We start from the raw sequence: 17,264 nt of genomic DNA, 5'->3' as shown, positions 1-17,264 counted from the left end.
CAACCCCCATTCTATATAACTGAACTAAAGACAACCCCATTCTATATAACTGAACTAAAGGACTGTCGCCCCGTAGCACATCTTTCATATGTATATACTTTGTTCTAGTCAAGGACATTCCTGTATCTTTTGCTATATACTCTATGCTACAGATATACTATATACACTGCTCAAAAAAAAATAAAGGGAACACTAAAATAACACATCCTAGATCTGAATGAATGAAATATTCTTATTAAATACGTTTTTCTTTACATAGTTGAATGTGCTGACAACAAAATCACACAAAAATTATCAATGGAAATGAAATTCATCAACCCATGGAGGTCTGGATTTGGAGTCACACTCAAAATTAAAGTGGAAAACCACACTACAGGCTGATCCAACTTTGATGTCATGTCCTTAAAACAAGTCAAAATGAGGCTCAGTAGTGTGTGTGGCCTCCGCGTGCCTGTATGACCTCCCTACAACGTCTGGGCATGCTCCTGATGAGGTGGCGGATGGTCTCCTGAGGGATCTCCTCCCAGACCTGGACTAAAGCATCTGCCAACACCTGGACAGTCTGTGGTGCAACGTGGCGTTGGTGGATGGAGCGAGACATGATGTCCCAGATGTGCTCAATTGGATTCAGGTCTGGGGAACGGACGGGCCAGTCCATAGCAGCAATGCCTTCCTCTTGCAGGAACTGCTGACACACTCCAGCCACATGAGGTCTAGCATTGTCTTGCATTAGGAGGAACCCAGGGCCAACTGCACCAGCATAAGGTCTCACAAGGGGTCTGAGGATCTCATCTCGGTACCTAATGGCAGTCAGGCTACCTCTGGCGAGCACATGGAGGGCTGTGCGGCCCCCAAAGAAATGCCACCCCACACCATGACTGACCCACCGCCAAACCGGTCATGCTGGAGGATGTTGCAGGCAGCAGAACGTTCTCCACGGCATCTCCAGACTGTCACGTCTGTCACATGTGCTCAGTGTGAACCTGCTTTCATCTGTGAAGAGCACAGGGCGCCAGTGGCGAATTTGCCAATCTTGGTGTTCTCTGGCAAATGAAAAACGTCCTGCACAGTGTTGGGCTGTAAGCTCAACCCCCAGCTGTGGACGTCGGGCCTTCATACCACCCTCATGCAGTCTGTTTCTGACCGTTTGAGCAGACACATGCACATTTGTGGCCTGCTGGAGGTAATTTTGTAGTGCTCTGGCAGTGCTCCTCCTGCTACTCTTTGCACAAAGGCGGAGGTAGCGGTCCTGCTGCTGGGTTGTTGCCCTCCTACGGCCTCCTCCACGTCTCCTGATGTACTGGCCTGTCTCCTGGTAGCGCCTCCATGCTCTGGACACTACGCTGACAGACACAGCAAACCTTCTTGCCACATCTCGCATTGATGTGCCATCCTGGATGAGCTGCACTACCTGAGCCACTTGTGTGGGTTGTAGACTCCGTCTCATGCTACCACTAGAGTGAAAGCACCGCCAGCATTCAAAAGTGACCAAAACATCAGCCAGGAAGCATAGGAACTGAGAAGTGGTCTGTGGTCCCCACCTGCAGAACCACTCCTTTATTGGGAGTGTCTTGCTAATTGCCTATAATTTCCACCTGTTGTCTATTCCATTTGCACAACAGCATGTGAAATTTGTCAATCAGTGTTGCTTCCTAAGTGGACAGTTTGATTTCACAGAAGTGTGATTGACTTGGCGTTACATTGTGTTGTTTAAGTGTTCCCTTTTTTTGAGCAGTGTATATTCTATCCACACTGTCCATGTCTATACATCCCATCACACATACATATTTATCCTACAGACTCCAACATTGATCATCCTAATATTTATACATGTCTTAATTCCATTATTTTCCTTTTAAATGTGTTTGGATCTAGGAACATAAAGCATTTCACTACGCCCGCAATAACATCTGCTGAATGTGTACACGACCAATAACATCTGCTAAATGTGTACACGACCAATAACATCTGCTAAATGTGTACACGACCAATAACATCTGCTGAATGTGTACACGACCAATAACATCTGCTAAATGTGTACACGACCAATAACATCTGCTAAATGTGTACACGACCAATAACATCTGCTGAATGTGTACACCAATAACACCAATAACATCAAATGTGTACACGACCAATAACATCTGCTAAATGTGTACACGAATAACATCAATAACAATAACATCTGCTGAATGTGTACACGACCAATAACATCTGCTAAATGTGTACAAGACCAATAACATCTGCTAAATGTGTACACGACCAATAACATCTGCTAAATGTGTACACGACCAATAACATCTGCTAAATGTGTACAAGACCAATAACATCTGATAAATGTGTACACGACCAATAACATCTGCTAAATGTGTACACGACCAATAACATCTGCTAAATGTGTACACGACCAATAACATCTGAATGTACTAACATGTGTACATCTGCTAAATGTGTACACGACCAATAACATCTGCTAAATGTGTACACGACCAATAACATCTGCTGAATGTGTACAAGACCAATAACATCTGCTAAATGTAAATGTACAACCAATACAATCTGATAAATAACATCTGTGTGTGTACAATACAATAACATCTGATAAATGTGTACAAGAATGTGTACCAATAACATCTGCTAAATGTGTACAACCAATAACATCTGCTAAATGTGTACAAGACCAATAACATGATAAATGTGTACATGACCAATAACATCTGCTAAATGTGTACGAGACCAATAACATCTGAAGCTTCTAGCCAAAGAACAGACATCTGCTGAATGTGTGCAGTGGATAGCAATAGTAAGACCAATAACAACAGTGAGAATAGTAAGACCAATAGTGAAGACCAATAGTGAGACCAATAGTGAGTACCAATAGTAAGACCAAACATAGCTAAATGTAAGACCAATAGTAAGCTAAATAGTAAGACCAATAGTGAGTCCAATAGTAAGACCAATAGTGAGTCCAATAAGTCCAATAGTAAGACCAATAGTGAGTCCAATAGTCAATAGTAAGACCAATAGTGAGACCAATAGTGAGTCCAATAGTAAGACCAATAGTGAGTCCAATAGTAAGACCAATAGTAAGACCAATAGTAAGACCAATAGTGAGTCCAATAGTAAGACCAATAGTGAGTCCAATAGTAAGACCAATAGTGAGTCCAATAGTAAGACCAATAGTGAGACCAATAGTGAGTCCAATAGTAAGACCAATAGTGAGTCCAATAGTAAGACCAATAGTGAGTCCAATAGTAAGACCAATAGTGAGTCCAATAGTAAGCCCAATAGTAAGACCAATAGTGAGTCCAATAGTGAGTCCAATAGTAAGACCAATAGTAAGACCAATAGTGAGTCCAATAGTAAGACCAATTGCAGTTGAAGCAGAGCCTTTATAGAGCAAGTTGTTGTCGGTCACGTGTGTTTTAGGAGCAGAGGATCCAAGATCACTCCGTTGTGGACGAGTGAGGAAGGAAGCTATACTGTTTTTGTTTTTTAAATAAAATAAACACAGTGACACGACATCTGTTTCAAATGCAGTTTCTCCCCCAGAAATAAAAATCAGTCTCCATATTTTAAATAAAAGTTTATTAAAGGTTAACAAGCTCAACAACAGTAAACTAAACTGAAAAGGCAGTTCTAAGAAACACATTTATTAAAAAAAAAAAGTTATGCAAGCAATATCCCAAGGCCTTGATTGGTCCATTCACTCCCATTGATCCAGATGGTCATATATACACACCACACACACACACACAAGGGTTTAAGTGTAAGACTTCTTCACAGCCATTACTGTAATAAGTTATATATACAGTCCTGTCTGTCTTGTGATAGGGTGTGAGAAATAGTCATTGTGGTCTCTCTCCACCCTCCTCTTCATCAGTAACGTCTCAGCGGATGCCATCGTCTTCGTTCACTCTGCAGCATTGCCCGTGTCTGATAAGAGAAAAGAAGCTGGGCAGGTTAGTATGGTGATACATTGTGCAGAATGAGAATCTGCATCAAAATCAAACTACTGTGTGAGAAATAGTCATTGACTTGGTCTTATCATCAAACTACTGTGTGAGAAATAGTCATTGACTTGGTCTTATCATCAAACTACTGTGTGAGAAATAGTCATTGACTTGGTCTTATCATCAAACTACTGTGTGAGAATTGATAAACTACTGTCATTGACTTGGTCTTATCATCAAACTACTGTGTGAGAAATAGTCATTGACTTGGTCTTATAATCAAACTACTGTGTGAGAAATAGTCATTGACTTGGTCTTATCATCAAACTACTGTGTGAGAAATAGTCATTGACTTGGTCTTATCATCAAACTACTGTGTGAGAAATAGTCTTGGTCTTATAATCAAACTACTGTGTGAGAAATAGTCACTTGACTTGGTCATATCATCAAACTACTGTGTGAGAAATAGTCATTGACTTGGTCTTATCTCAAACTACTGTGTAAGAGAAATAGTCATTGACTTGGTCTTATAATCAAACTACTGTGTGAGAAATAGTCATTGACTTGGTCTTATCATCAAACTACTGTGTGAGAAATAGTCATTGACTTGGTCTTATAATCAAACTACTGTGTGAGAAATAGTCATTGACTTGGTCTTATCATCAAACTACTGTGTGAGAAATAGTCATTGACTTGGTCTTATAATCAAACTACTGTGTGAGAAATAGTCATTGACTTGGTCTTATCATCAAACTACTGTGTGAGAAATAGTCATTGACTTGGTCTTATCATCAAACTACTGTGTGAGAAATAGTCATTGACTTGGTCTTATCATCAAACTACTGTGTGAGAAATAGTCATTGACTTGGTCTTATCATCAAACTACTGTGTGAGAAATAGTCATTGACTTGGTCTTATCATCAAACTACTGTGTGAGTCAAATAGTACTGTGTGAGAAATAGTCATTGACTTGGTCTTATCATCAAACTACTGTGTGAGAAATAGTCATTGACTTGGTCTTATAATCAAACTACTGTGTGAGAAATAGTCATTGACTTGGTCTTATAATCAAACTACTGTGTGAGAAATAGTCATTGACTTGGTCTTATAAATCAAACTACTGTGTGAGAAATAGTCATTGACTTGGTCTTATCATCAAACTACTGTGTGAGAAATAGTCATTGACTTGGTCTTATAATCAAACTACTGTGTGAGAAATAGTCATTGACTTGGTCTTATAATCAAACTACTGTGTGAGAAATAGTCATTGACTTGGTCTTATAAATCAAACTACTGTGTGAGAAATAGTCATTGACTTGGTCTTATACTTGGAAAGCGAAGTGTGTGATCGAGTTCTAACTGAGTCTGTTTGAAGATGAAGAGAAAATGGCCTGAGAGAGAGAGAAAAAAAAAAAAGCCTACTTTTCCCATCGCAGGCGACGATCTTGACTTTGTCCACCTTGACCAGATCTGTCACTTCCCTAAACTCCACGTCATTCAGAACAAAGGTCCACACGTTGTCACAGAATCTATAGGTGTTTAGTGACCCCTAGAGGCGAGAGAATGTTACAACACATGAAAATTAAAAAAAAAAGGTGTACAAAAGCAGAATGGCATTTCAACCAATGGGATGTATTAATGAAAACATACAGCTATGATTTCAGCTCATTTTCAACCAGGGATGGACAAACTTATCTGCAAGGCTTATGTGTGGGTGAAGGCTTTTGCTCCAGACAAAAACAGTCATCTGTTTCAACTAACCAATTGTGTACATATCAATTATATTACATTCTACCCACTTCTTATTTGACTTTGATTATATTGATATTGTACAGCACTGTTGAGGGAGCTTACAAGTAAGCATTATGCTGCACCGTTTATACCAGTTGTAAACTGTGTACGTGACGAATACACTTTGATTTAACCATAACCTTCAATACAGTGTTTGTTGAATCAGCTGTGGTGTTGCTTTGGCTAGAGAGAAAGCCTACACCTGTACCAGCCCTTGCACTCGTATTTGTCCCCCCTTTTTTTTAAGGTAGGTGCAAACATGGGAGTAATAATTAGTCCAAACAACTGCAAACAGTCGTGTTTTGCCCATGAAAACAAGAGTTTCTATTAGACAAATTCAGATCGGTCTCTTCCTAGTGAACACAAGCCAGTCCTCACCTTGAAGTTGACCCTGTTGCGAACCCGGTTGGCCAGCGCCGTGTTGATGGCTTTGTCAAACTGGAGGAGAACCTGAAGCGCCAACTGAGGAGTGATCTGTTGGGTCTGGGGGAAAAAGGGGGAAACAACCGTTGTTCCATTTAATCATGACTCAAGTTTAACATTGTAAGAAATATATACCTAGCTACTGTTTTCAGATGAGTAGCTAACAGTAGCTGGTAAAGTAATGTAGCTAGAGATTGAGAAGTGTTGGAGTGAGGCTTGAACCAGATATGAGTTTATTGAGCTAATCACCTTGAACTAGTCGCGCATGCGCGTATAATAGCTAACTAATGAGCCAGTAACTAGCAATACAAATGTAGTGAATCCAAAGAACGTTACTCATCACCACTGACTTCGGTGAAACACATTAGCCAGCTTAATTTAGTCAATCAAAAACGGAGCCTGTAAATGAGCTTTCTAGAACTAATATTTTAGCTTCCTGGTTCAAATCAGACGTCACTGCAGCCAGTTATGGAGATGCTTCTTGTTAGCATGGCTAACTAGTTAGCTAGCTATGTCGAAGACGAGAAGGGTAACTAGGTTAGCTAACCAGTTATTTCTAGTGAAAGATAACACCCGTTTTTTCAGATAACGAAGTTAACGATGAATGTGGCTTCATAATTAGCTAACTTACCTTGCTATCCTAAAACAAAGTGCAACAAGATTACGTTAGCTAATTATCTAGCTAGCTTGGGAGCTAGCATAGCTGCAGTTTACCTGAATTAGCTCGTCAAGACTCTCTTGCAGACTGTTTCCTAGCGTCGTATTTCTGTAGAGCTGGTATGCCATTGTAATAAATAAATTTTACTAGTAAGATTGTGCACAATTCACTACCAAAATACAATTTACTAGAGGAATTTAACCGACAAAAACGCTGTGTTTTCAGAAACGGACCTGTGAGCCCCCGACTACGGAACACCGCGGAGGACAAACACAATTGCGCGTCGTATATTTCCTCAACCGCAGAAAGCGTTTATACCGGTAAGAACCGCTAGATGGTAGCAGACGACAGAAGAACTGGGTGATTCAGTGGAATTGTATCTGTACCGTAGAAAGAAACGTGTGTAAGGGTACCGTTATCTGTGGATAAGAGCCTGAAGACACTATTGATTGTGTATCATGTTTTAATTGACAGACAAAAGGTTTGTGTCAATGCAATATATTTATATTTTTTTAAGTATATATTTTTTCAACAATTATACAATTAATCATTTTAATTAAATACTCTTTTGGATTCCATCAGTTGAGTACAATTTCAAAAGCATCAAACAATCATGTTATGAAAAGTAATTTTAAACTGTAAAGTACTTTTTTTGTGAATACTTGGATATTTAAGTACTTTTGAAAATGATGTAATATCAACAGTACTGTTTATAAAGACTAATGCTGTTTCTCCCAAATCCCCATTCATACCCCCCCACGATAAGACTTCCACAGTAATCTCTTACATTAATCAGTAAAGAGCAGTCTCTCAGCTTTGTGATACGAAAAAAAAAAACCACTCAACTTTGTTGATCACATTTATTTTTAAATATTTTTTTATCACTCTGGAAGAGACGGTGTCAAGGCTAATGCTAACAGAACAGAGTTATTCGTTAGAGATGCCAGAGTAGGATAAATGCATCTGCCCACAGATGCTTGAATAAGCATTTATATGTACAAAACACCAGATAAATCACAGTTAGAGCAGGAGGAGATTTTTGTCAACTTCGTTTAAACATTATACATGGTTGTTTTGGTAATGCATAGATCTATTGAAGGAACGGATTTGAAATGCCACTTTAAAAAATATACAGAATACAAATATAAGGAAATTACATTGTAAATAAATGTATGTAAATATGTAAATATGTCAGAGCAGGTAATGCAATTATTTGTACAAAGTCGGGGACTGGTGAGCTCAACATAAACCAAAACCATTAACATTGATCAATGTATCTATCTATTCAGTTTTCCCCCAGAATAAAAGTAATTGAGTTCGTTTAACTTATTTACATGTCCTTACAGTGGTATGTGTTAATGGAGGAGGCGGGGTTTACAGTGGTATGTGTTAATGGAGGAGGCGGGGTTTACAGTGGTATGTGTTAATGGAGGAGGCGGGGTTTACAGTGGTATGTGTTAATGGAGGAGGCGGGGTTTACAGTGGTATGTGTTAATGGAGGAGGCGGGGTTTACAGTGGTATGTGTTAATGGAGGAGGCGGGGTTTACAGTGGTATGTGTTAATGGAGGAGGCGGGGTTTACAGTGGTATGTGTTAATGGAGGAGGCGGGGTTTACAGTGGTATGTGTTAATGGAGGAGGCGGGGTTTACAGTGGTATGTGTTAATGGAGGAGGCGGGGTTTACAGTGGTATGTGTTAATGGAGGAGGCGGGGTTTACAGTGGTATGTGTTAATGGAGGAGGCGGGGTTTACAGTGGTATGTGTTAATGGAGGAGGCGGGGTTTACAGTGGTATGTGTTAATGGAGGAGGCGGGGTTTACAGTGGTATGTGTTAATGGAGGAGGCGGGGTTTACAGTGGTATGTGTTAATGGAGGAGGCGGGGTTTACAGTGGTGTGTTAATGGAGGAGGCGTACAGTGGTATGTGTTAATGGAGGAGGCGGGGTTTACAGTGGTATGTGTTAATGGAGGAGGCGGTTTACAGTGGTATGTGTTAATGGAGGAGGCGTGGTTTACAGTGGTATGTGTTAATGGAGGAGGCGGGGTTTACAGTGGTATGTGTTAATGGAGGAGGCGGGGTTTACAGTGGTATGTGTTAATGGAGGAGGCGGGGTTTACAGTGGTATGTGTTAATGGAGGAGGCGGGGTTTACAGTGGTATGTGTTAATGGAGGAGGCGGGGTTTACAGTGGTGTGTTAATGTGTTTACAGTGGAGTGTTAATCGAGGAGGCGGGGTTTACAGTGGTATGTGTTAATGGAGGAGGCGCGGTTTAAGTGGTGTGTGTTAATGGAGGAGGGGTTTACAGTGGTATGTGTTAATGGAGGAGGCGGGGTTTACAGTGGTATGTGTTAATGGAGGAGGCGGGGCTTACAGTGGTATGTGTTAATGGAGGAGGCGTGGTTTACAGTGGTATGTGTTAATGGAGGAGGCGGGGTTTACAGTACAGATATAGGTGCTTAATTTGATCACCCCGTTGCAGGAGAACTTTATATTTAAAACTTGTTGTGTATTTGAGGTCTAAAAGGCTTCTGAAGTCTGTCATTTCCACTTTGACATTTCAGACTTGATTCTCCGTTACGAAAAATGTATCAACCCCTACAAAAATGTCCATGAATTATAATCCACATAAAAATTCACATTTCTTGTTTCTGCAGGTTTATTTTCCTGCTGTAGCAAACTGGCTCAAATGAAGACCCACAGTATCCACAGAAGCCTCTGTCTTGTAGCTACAGTAGCCTCTGTCTTGTAGCCACAGTAGCCTCTGTCTTGTAGCCACAGTAGCCTCTGTCTTGTAGTCACAGTAGCCTCTGTCTTGTAGCCACATTAGCCTCTGTCTTGTAGCCACAGTGGCCTCTATCTTGAAGCTACAGTAGCCTCTGTCTTGTAGCCACAGTAGCCTCTGTCTTGCAGCCACAGTAGCCTCTGTCTTGTAGTTACAGTAGCCTCTATCTTGGAACCACAGTGGCCTCTGTCTTATAGCTACAGTAGCCTCTGTCTTGTAGCTACAGTAGCCTCTGTCTTGTAGCCACAGTAGCCTCTGTCTTGTAGCCACAGTGGCCTCTGTCTTGTAGCTACAGTAGCCTCTGTCTTGAAGCCACAGTAGCCTCTGTCTTGAAGCCACAGTAGCCTCTGACTTGTAGCCACAGTAGCCTCTGTCTTGTAGCCACAGTAGCCTCTGTCTTGTAGCCACAGTAGCCTCTGTTTTGAAGCCACAGTAGCCTCTGTCTTGTAGTTACAGTAGCCTCTGTCTTGTAGTTACAGTAGCCTCTATCTTGGAACCACAGTGGCCTCTGTCTTGTAGCCACAGTAGCCTCTGTCTTGGAACCACCAGTGGCCTCTGACTTGTAGCCACAGTAGCCTCTGACTCATAGCCACAGTAGCCTCTGACTTGTAGCTACAGTAGCCTCTGACTTGTAGCCACAGTAGCCTCTGTCTTGTAGTTATAGTAGACTCTGTCTTGAAGCCACAGTAGCCTCTGACTTGTAGCCACAGTAGCCTTGTAGCCACAGTAGCCTCTGTCTTGTAGCCACAGTAGCCTCTGTCTTGTAGCCACAGTAGCCTCTGTCTTGTAGCCACAGTAGCCTCTGTCTTGAAGCCACAGTAGCCTCTGTCTTGTAGCCACAGTAGCCTCTGACTTGTAGCCACAGTAGCCTCTGTCTTGTAGCCACAGTAGCCTCTGTCTTGTAGCTCTGTCTTGTAGCCACAGTAGCCTCTGTCTTGTAGCCACAGTAGCCTCTGACTTGTAGCCACAGTCTGTCTTGTAGCCACAGTAGCCTCTGTCTTGTAGCCACAGTAGCCTCTGTCTTGAAGCCACAGTAGCCACAGTAGCCTCTGTCTTGTAGCCACAGTAGCCTCTGACTTGTAGCCACAGTAGACTCTGTCTTGTAGCCACATCCATTGAATGAACGCTGTACTATAAGATTACATATTTATTCAGTGTCTCAATGAGACAACTAGAGAATTCCCTGTATCCTTCTGATGCTGTTTTCTAATAGGATACTGCTCTCTACTTTCGGTAATGCTGCTAATTAGCACATTACTGTTGACTCGTTAAGATCAGAGAGCTTTGTTAAATAAGGAATAATCCTCTCGAAATTACAGAACATGTCCAACATTTTGTGAATCTGTTTTGTTTGACATCGCTTCTGTTGGCAGGCCTCCACTAATTCAGCAAATGTTACCTTTCTTTGAAGTAAAGAAAAATGTACTTTGTCAAATACACAAAGACAAAATGAAATATTTGCTAAGTTGCAGAGAGGATCAGCTTCCCCAGTTTAAGATAATCGTACTTCATTAGATGATTCACACACAGTTTAACAGTGATCTACTGCAGTGGAAGTTGGTACAGGCTGGTGATTGGATGGACTCTACAGTTTAACAGTGATCTACTGCAGTGGAAGTTGGTACAGGCTGGTGATTGGATGGACTCTACAGTTTAACAGTGATCTACTGCAGTGGAAGTTGGTACAGGCTGGTGATTGGATGGACTCTACAGTTTAACAGTGATCTACTGCGGTGGAAGTTGGTACAGGCTGGTGATTGGATGGACTCTACAGTTTAACAGTGATCTACTGCAGTGGAAGTTGGTACAGGCTGGTGATTGGATGGACTCTACAGTTTAACAGTGATCTACTGCAGTGGAAGTTGGTACAGGCTGGTGATTGGATGGACTCTACAGTTTAACAGTGATCTACTGCAGTGGAAGTTGGTACAGGCTGGTGATTGGATGGACTCTACAGTTTAACAGTGATCTACTGCAGTGGAAGTTGGTACAGGCTGGTGATTGGATGGACTCTACAGTTTAACAGTGATCTACTGCAGTGGAAGTTGGTACAGGCTGGTGATTGGATGGACTCTACAGTTTAACAGTGATCTACTGCAGTGGAAGTTGGTACAGGCTGGTGATTGGATGGACTCTACAGTTTAACAGTGATCTACTGCGGTGGAAGCTGGTACAGGCTGGTGATTGGATGGACTCTACAGTTTAACAGTGATCTACTGCGGTGGAAGTTGGTACAGGCTGGTGATTGGATGGACTCTACAGTTTAACAGTGATCTACTGCAGTGGAAGTTGGTACAGGCTGGTGATTGGATGGACTCTACAGTTTAACAGTGATCTACTGCAGTGGAAGTTGGTACAGGCTGGTGATTTGATGGACTCTACAGTTTAACAGTGATCTACTGCAGTGGAAGTTGGTACAGGCTGGTGATTGGATGGACTCTACAGTTTAACAGTGATCTACTGCAGTGGAAGTTGGTACAGGCTGGTGATTTGATGGACTCTACAGTTTAACAGTGATCTACTGCAGTGGAAGTTGGTACAGGCTGGTGATTGGATGGACTCTACAGTTTAACAGTGATCTACTGCAGTGGAAGTTGGTACAGGCTGGTGATTGGATGGACTCTACAGTTTAACAGTGATCTACTGCAGTGGAAGTTGGTACAGGCTGGTGATTGGATGGACTCTACAGTTTAACAGTGATCTACTGCAGTGGAAGTTGGTACAGGCTGGTGATTGGATGGACTCTACAGTTTAACAGTGATCTACTGCAGTGGAAGTTGGTACAGGCTGGTGATTGGATGGACTCTACAGTTTAACAGTGATCTACTGCAGTGGAAGTTGGTACAGGCTGGTGATTGGATGGACTCTACAGTTTAACAGTGATCTACTGCGGTGGAAGTTGGTACAGGCTGGTGATTGGATGGACTCTACAGTTTAACAGTGATCTACTGCAGTGGATGCTGGTACATGAATTGAACAATTACAACACCACTTTTTAACTTAAAGATTGTAAAAATACGTGGAGACAATTTGGTAAAAAAAAAAAAAAATGTTTTGTCTGGTTGTTTTTAACGGATCCTATTGAAGTAATGTGGAACGAGGGGTGTATAGATATCATTATTAATGATCACACAGACAGAAAGAGAAGCATAACGTGCTCCAATGTGGTTGTGATGTTAGGCTAAATGAATATTTAACAGCTGATGAAATATTAACGGGGAGCTAATGAGGGAAACATTAGAAAACAGCACGATAAATAATGATGTGTCACAAAAAAAAAAAAAAAAAAAAAGTGCACTTCAAACTGCGCGGCGTACAAAATGTTTTGCGATGTTTTTTTTTACAGTACAGCACCAACGCAACGTCACAAATGCTACCCTACTTCCCCCCTTCTTTTTTTGTGCACTCTATTAGACTAGAACCCTATGGACCCTGGTCAAAAGTAGTGCACTAAATAATAGGGAATTAGGGTGCCATTTGTCCCCTTTTTACTGCCCACACTAACCATTTGTCTAATTTGAACTGTGCTGTCAGAACAGTTTGTTTTCAGTATGCCAGTCGTTAGGAGAACTCACAAGGTCTGTGTTCCAGTAGGCAGCAGGGTTAGGACTTGAATCCTATTCATTTTCTACTCCGTGACTACCTCCCAAATGACATACTATTCCCTATATAGTGGTACTACTATAGACCAGAGCCCTATTCCCTATATAGTGCACTACTTTTGACCAGAGCCCTATTCCCTATATAGTGGTACTACTTTAGACCAGAGCCCTATTCCCTATATAGTGGTACTACTTTAGACCAGAGCCCTATTCCCTATATAGTGGTACGACTATAGACCAGAGTCCTATTCCCTATATAGTGGTACTACTATAGACCAGAGCGCTATTCCCTATATAGTGGTACTACTATAGACCAGAGCCCTATTCCCTATATAGTGGTACTACTATAGACCAGAGCCCTATTCCCTATATAGTGGTACTACTATAGACCAGAGCCCTATTCCCTATATAGTGGTACTACTATAGACCAGAGCCCTATTCCCTATATAGTGGTACTACTATAGACCAGGGCCCTATTCCCTATATAGTGTACTACTACTATAGACCAGAGCCCTATTCCCTATATAGTGGTACTACTATAGACCAGAGCCCTATTCCCTATATAGTGCACTACTATAGACCAGAGCCCTATTCCCTATATAGTGGTACGACTATAGACCAGAGCCCTATTCCCTATATAGTGGTACTACTATAGACCAGAGCCCTATTCCCTATATAGTGGTACTACTATAGACCAGAGCCCTATTCCCTATAGAGTGGTACTACTATAGACCAGGGCCCATAGAGTACCATTTGGGATACAGGCAGTGTAGTTTGGATTACAGCCAGTAATCAACTAAGTAGGAGGATAATGTCCTCTGTGTGGTCTGGCTCTTGTTTTGTTTGACCATAATGTTTTGGTGTCCAAGAAACTAGACTTTTGAAGAATAACTTGAGTCACGTCCTGACCTTAGGTCCTTTATTATGTCCCTGTTTTAGTTTGGTCAGGGCGTGAGTTGGGGTGGTCAGGGCGTGAGTTGGGGTGGGTCAGGGCGTGAGTTGGGGTGGTCAGGGGCGTGAGTTGGGGTGGGTCAGGGCGTGAGTTGGGGTGGGTCAGGGCGTGAGTTGGGGTGGGTCAGGGCGTGAGTTGGGGTGGGTCAGGGCGTGAGTTGGGGTGGGTCAGGGCGTGAGTTGGGGTGGTCGGGCGTGAGTTGGGGTGGTCGGGCGTGAGTTGGGGTGGTCGGGCGTGAGTTGGGGTGGTCAGGGCGTGAGTTGGGGTGGTCAGGGCGGGAGTTGGGGTGGTCAGGGCGTGAGTTGGGGTGGTCAGGGCGTGAGTTGGGGTGGTCAGGGCGTGAGTTGGGGTGGTCAGGGCGTGAGTTGGGGTGGTCAGGGCGTGAGTTGGGGTGGTCAGGGTGTGAGTTGGGGTGGGTCAGGGTGTGAGTTGGGGTGGTCAGGGCGTGAGTTGGGGTGGTCAGGGCGTGAGTTGGGGTGGTCAGGGTGTGAGTTGGGGTGGTCAGGGCGTGAGTTGGGGTGGTCAGGGCGTGAGTTGGGGTGGTCAGGGTGTGAGTTGGGGTGGGCAGGGCGTGAGTTGGGGTGGGTCAGGGCGTGAGTTGGGGTGGTCAGGGCGTGAGTTGGGGTGGGCAGGGCGTGAGTTGGGGTGGGTCAGGGCGTGAGTTGGGGTGGGCAGTGCGTGAGTTGGGGTGGGTCAGGGCGTGAGTTGGGGTGGTCAGGGCGTGAGTTTGGGGTGGTCAGGGCGTGAGTTTGGGGTGGTCAGGGCGTGAGTTGGGGTGGTCAGGGCGTGATTTGGGGTGGTCAGGGCGTGAGTTGGGGTGGTCAGGCGTGAGTTGGGGTGGGCAGGGCGTGAGTTGGGGTGGGTCAGGGCGTGAGTTGGGGTGGGCAGTGCGTGAGTTGGGGTGGTCAGGGCGTGAGTTGGGGTGGGCAGGGTGTGAGTTGGGGTGGGTCAGGGCGTGAGTTGGGGTGGGTCAGGGCGTGAGTTGGGGTTGGTCAGGGCGTGAGTTTGAGGGGTGGGCATTCAATGTTTTTGTTCTAGGTTTTGTATTTCTGGGCTTTTGGCCTAGTATGGTTCCCAATCAGAGGCGCTGTCAATCGTTGGGGTTGGGAACCAAACTTAGGCGTGATTCTGTGGGTGGTCCCGTGACTTGTGGGTAGTTGTTTTCTGTTTAGTGTCACCTGACAGAACTGTTTCGTTTCTTCCATTCGCTTTGTTATTGTAAAGGTTCTCTTTAGTTGAAGGAGAGGCGGACCAAAATGCGGCGTGGTGATGATTCATGTTTGTTTAATAAAGGAAAACTATACATGAATAAACTACAAAAACAATGAAATGTGAAAACTCAAAAAACAGCCCTATCTGGTGCAAAACACAGAGACAGGAACAATCACCCACAAAACCCAACACCAAACAGGCTACCTAAATATGGTTCCCAATCAGAGACAATGACGGACACCTGCCTCTGATTGAGAACCATATCAGGCCAAACATAGAACTAGACAAACTAGACAATTAACATAGAATGCCCAACCAGATCACACCCTGACCAACCAAAACATAGAAAGCAAACTATGGTCAGGGTGTGAGTTGGGTGGGACTCAGGGCGTGAACCTATGGGGGAGGGTCTGGGTGGGCATCTGTTGGGGCGGCTCTGGTGCTGGACGTGGCCCCCACTTCACCGTAGTCTTAGTCCCCCACCTTGTCCGCTTCCGTGGCCTCCTAGCCACGGCGACCCTACTTAATGACCCCACTGGACAGAGGGGCAGCTCGGGACAGAGGGGCGGCAGCTTGGGACAGAGGGGCGGCAGCTCGGGACAGAGGGGCGGAAGCTCGGGACAGAGGGGCGGAAGCTCTGGACAGAGGGGCGGAAGCTCCGGGCTGAGGGGCTCTGGCGCCTCTGGGCTGAGGGGCTCTGGCGGCCCTGGCTGACTGGCGGCACTGGCGGCCCCTGGCTGACTGGCGGCATTGGCGGCCCCTAGCTGACTGGCGGCACTGGCGGCCCCTGGCTGACTGGCGGCACTGGTGGCCCCTGGCTGACTGGCGGCACTGGCGGCCCCTGACTGACTGGCGGCACTGGCGGCCCCTGGCTGACTGGCGGCCCCTGGCTGACTGGCTTACCCACAGCCCGGTTCAACCTGTGCCTGCACTCTGGAGGGTCCGGGCTAGAGTAGTTGTCCAGCCTGGGGTGGTGCCAAGGTTGCGTACCAGAGCTCCAGTGCTCCCCCACAGCCCGGTCCTTCAGGTGCCTCCTCCTAACACCAAGCCTCCTGAAGGTCTCCCCAGCCTGGTGGTTCCTGTGGCAGCCCCACGCACCAGGCTGTCTCTCTGTCTCCTCCCTGCAGGTGGTCCTGTCTGTCCGGCGCTGTTGTTGCTGCTGCTGTTCCTGTCTCTGTCTCTGCACCAGATTGGACTGTTTAGGTTTTCCATGTTTATTGTTTTTTAGTGTTCATGTGTACATTTACATATTAAAAGAACCATGGACACTTACCACGCTGCGCATTGGTCCTCTGATCCTTGTCGCCTCTCCTCTTCGGAAGAAGAGTTCCCGCTATGACTTATTTTGTGTTTTGTTTCAGTCTAATAAATGAACATGACAGAACTGTTGGTCCTCTGATCTTCCATCTCCCTTCGGAAGAAGAGGAGGAAATTATTTTTTTATTTTGTGTTCAGTCTAATAAATGAACATGGACACTTACCACGCTGCACATTGGTCCGATCCTTCCTCCTCCTCCTCAGACGACGAAGAGATTCGTTACAACGTGCAAGACGTCTGTAATTGAACCCGTATTCAGTGTAATTGTTCTACTTTACAACAAAGTTCTTTAGTAAAATCCAATAAACAGTATAGACTTTGTAATGCTTATAAATCCTTCCGTATTTCGAGTCATTGTACGTTTCCTAGCACATTCACAGGCAGCAGAATAGTTGCTAGTGGCCTGATTGGTGGCTCTATAATGGCACCACTTAGTGGCATGATAGTAGTGGGTGACTATAATTCACTTTATGTTTCACACATATTTACAGCTACTGTATTGGCCCTAACCCTGTCCCTAACCCTGTCCCTGGCCCTAACCCTGTCCCTAACCCTGTCCCTGGCCCTAACCCT

At 44.3% G+C, this 17,264-nt stretch overlaps 1 protein-coding gene across 1 annotated transcript; it reads right to left on the bottom strand.

The window, feature by feature from the left end:
* Nucleotides 1-3,853: 3,853 nt before the first annotated feature.
* On the bottom strand, nucleotides 3,854-7,104 carry LOC121845913 (transcription initiation factor IIA subunit 2). The gene is made up of 4 exons (XM_042318129.1): nucleotides 6,882-7,104; nucleotides 6,123-6,227; nucleotides 5,376-5,502; nucleotides 3,854-3,936 (listed from the first exon to the last, which is right to left on the bottom strand). The coding sequence occupies exons 1-4, from the start codon at nucleotides 6,951-6,953 to the stop codon at nucleotides 3,914-3,916; spliced, it is 327 nt and encodes a 108-aa protein (XP_042174063.1). The 5' UTR covers nucleotides 6,954-7,104; the 3' UTR covers nucleotides 3,854-3,913.
* Between the last annotated feature and the right edge of the window lie 10,160 nt (nucleotides 7,105-17,264).

Source organism: Oncorhynchus tshawytscha, unplaced genomic scaffold, assembly GCF_018296145.1.
Source record: "Oncorhynchus tshawytscha isolate Ot180627B unplaced genomic scaffold, Otsh_v2.0 Un_contig_3335_pilon_pilon, whole genome shotgun sequence".
NCBI classification, from domain to species: domain Eukaryota; kingdom Metazoa; phylum Chordata; class Actinopteri; order Salmoniformes; family Salmonidae; genus Oncorhynchus; species Oncorhynchus tshawytscha.
The sequence above is the reverse complement of the archived record's forward strand: the minus strand, read 5'-3'. Positions and strand labels throughout refer to the sequence as shown.

Bases quoted from the DNA above. Each gene is read 5' to 3' on its own strand.
- LOC121845913 (XM_042318129.1), bottom strand. From the start codon at position 6,953: ATGGCATACCAGCTCTACAGAAATACGACGCTAGGAAACAGTCTGCAA. The intron at 6,228-6,881 runs GTAAACTGCAGC...TTTTTCCCCCAG, and splicing joins GTCTTGACGAGCTAATTCAG to ACCCAACAGATCACTCCTCA. The intron at 5,503-6,122 runs GTGAGGACTGGC...TCTCGCCTCTAG, and splicing joins GCAACAGGGTCAACTTCAAG to GGGTCACTAAACACCTATAG.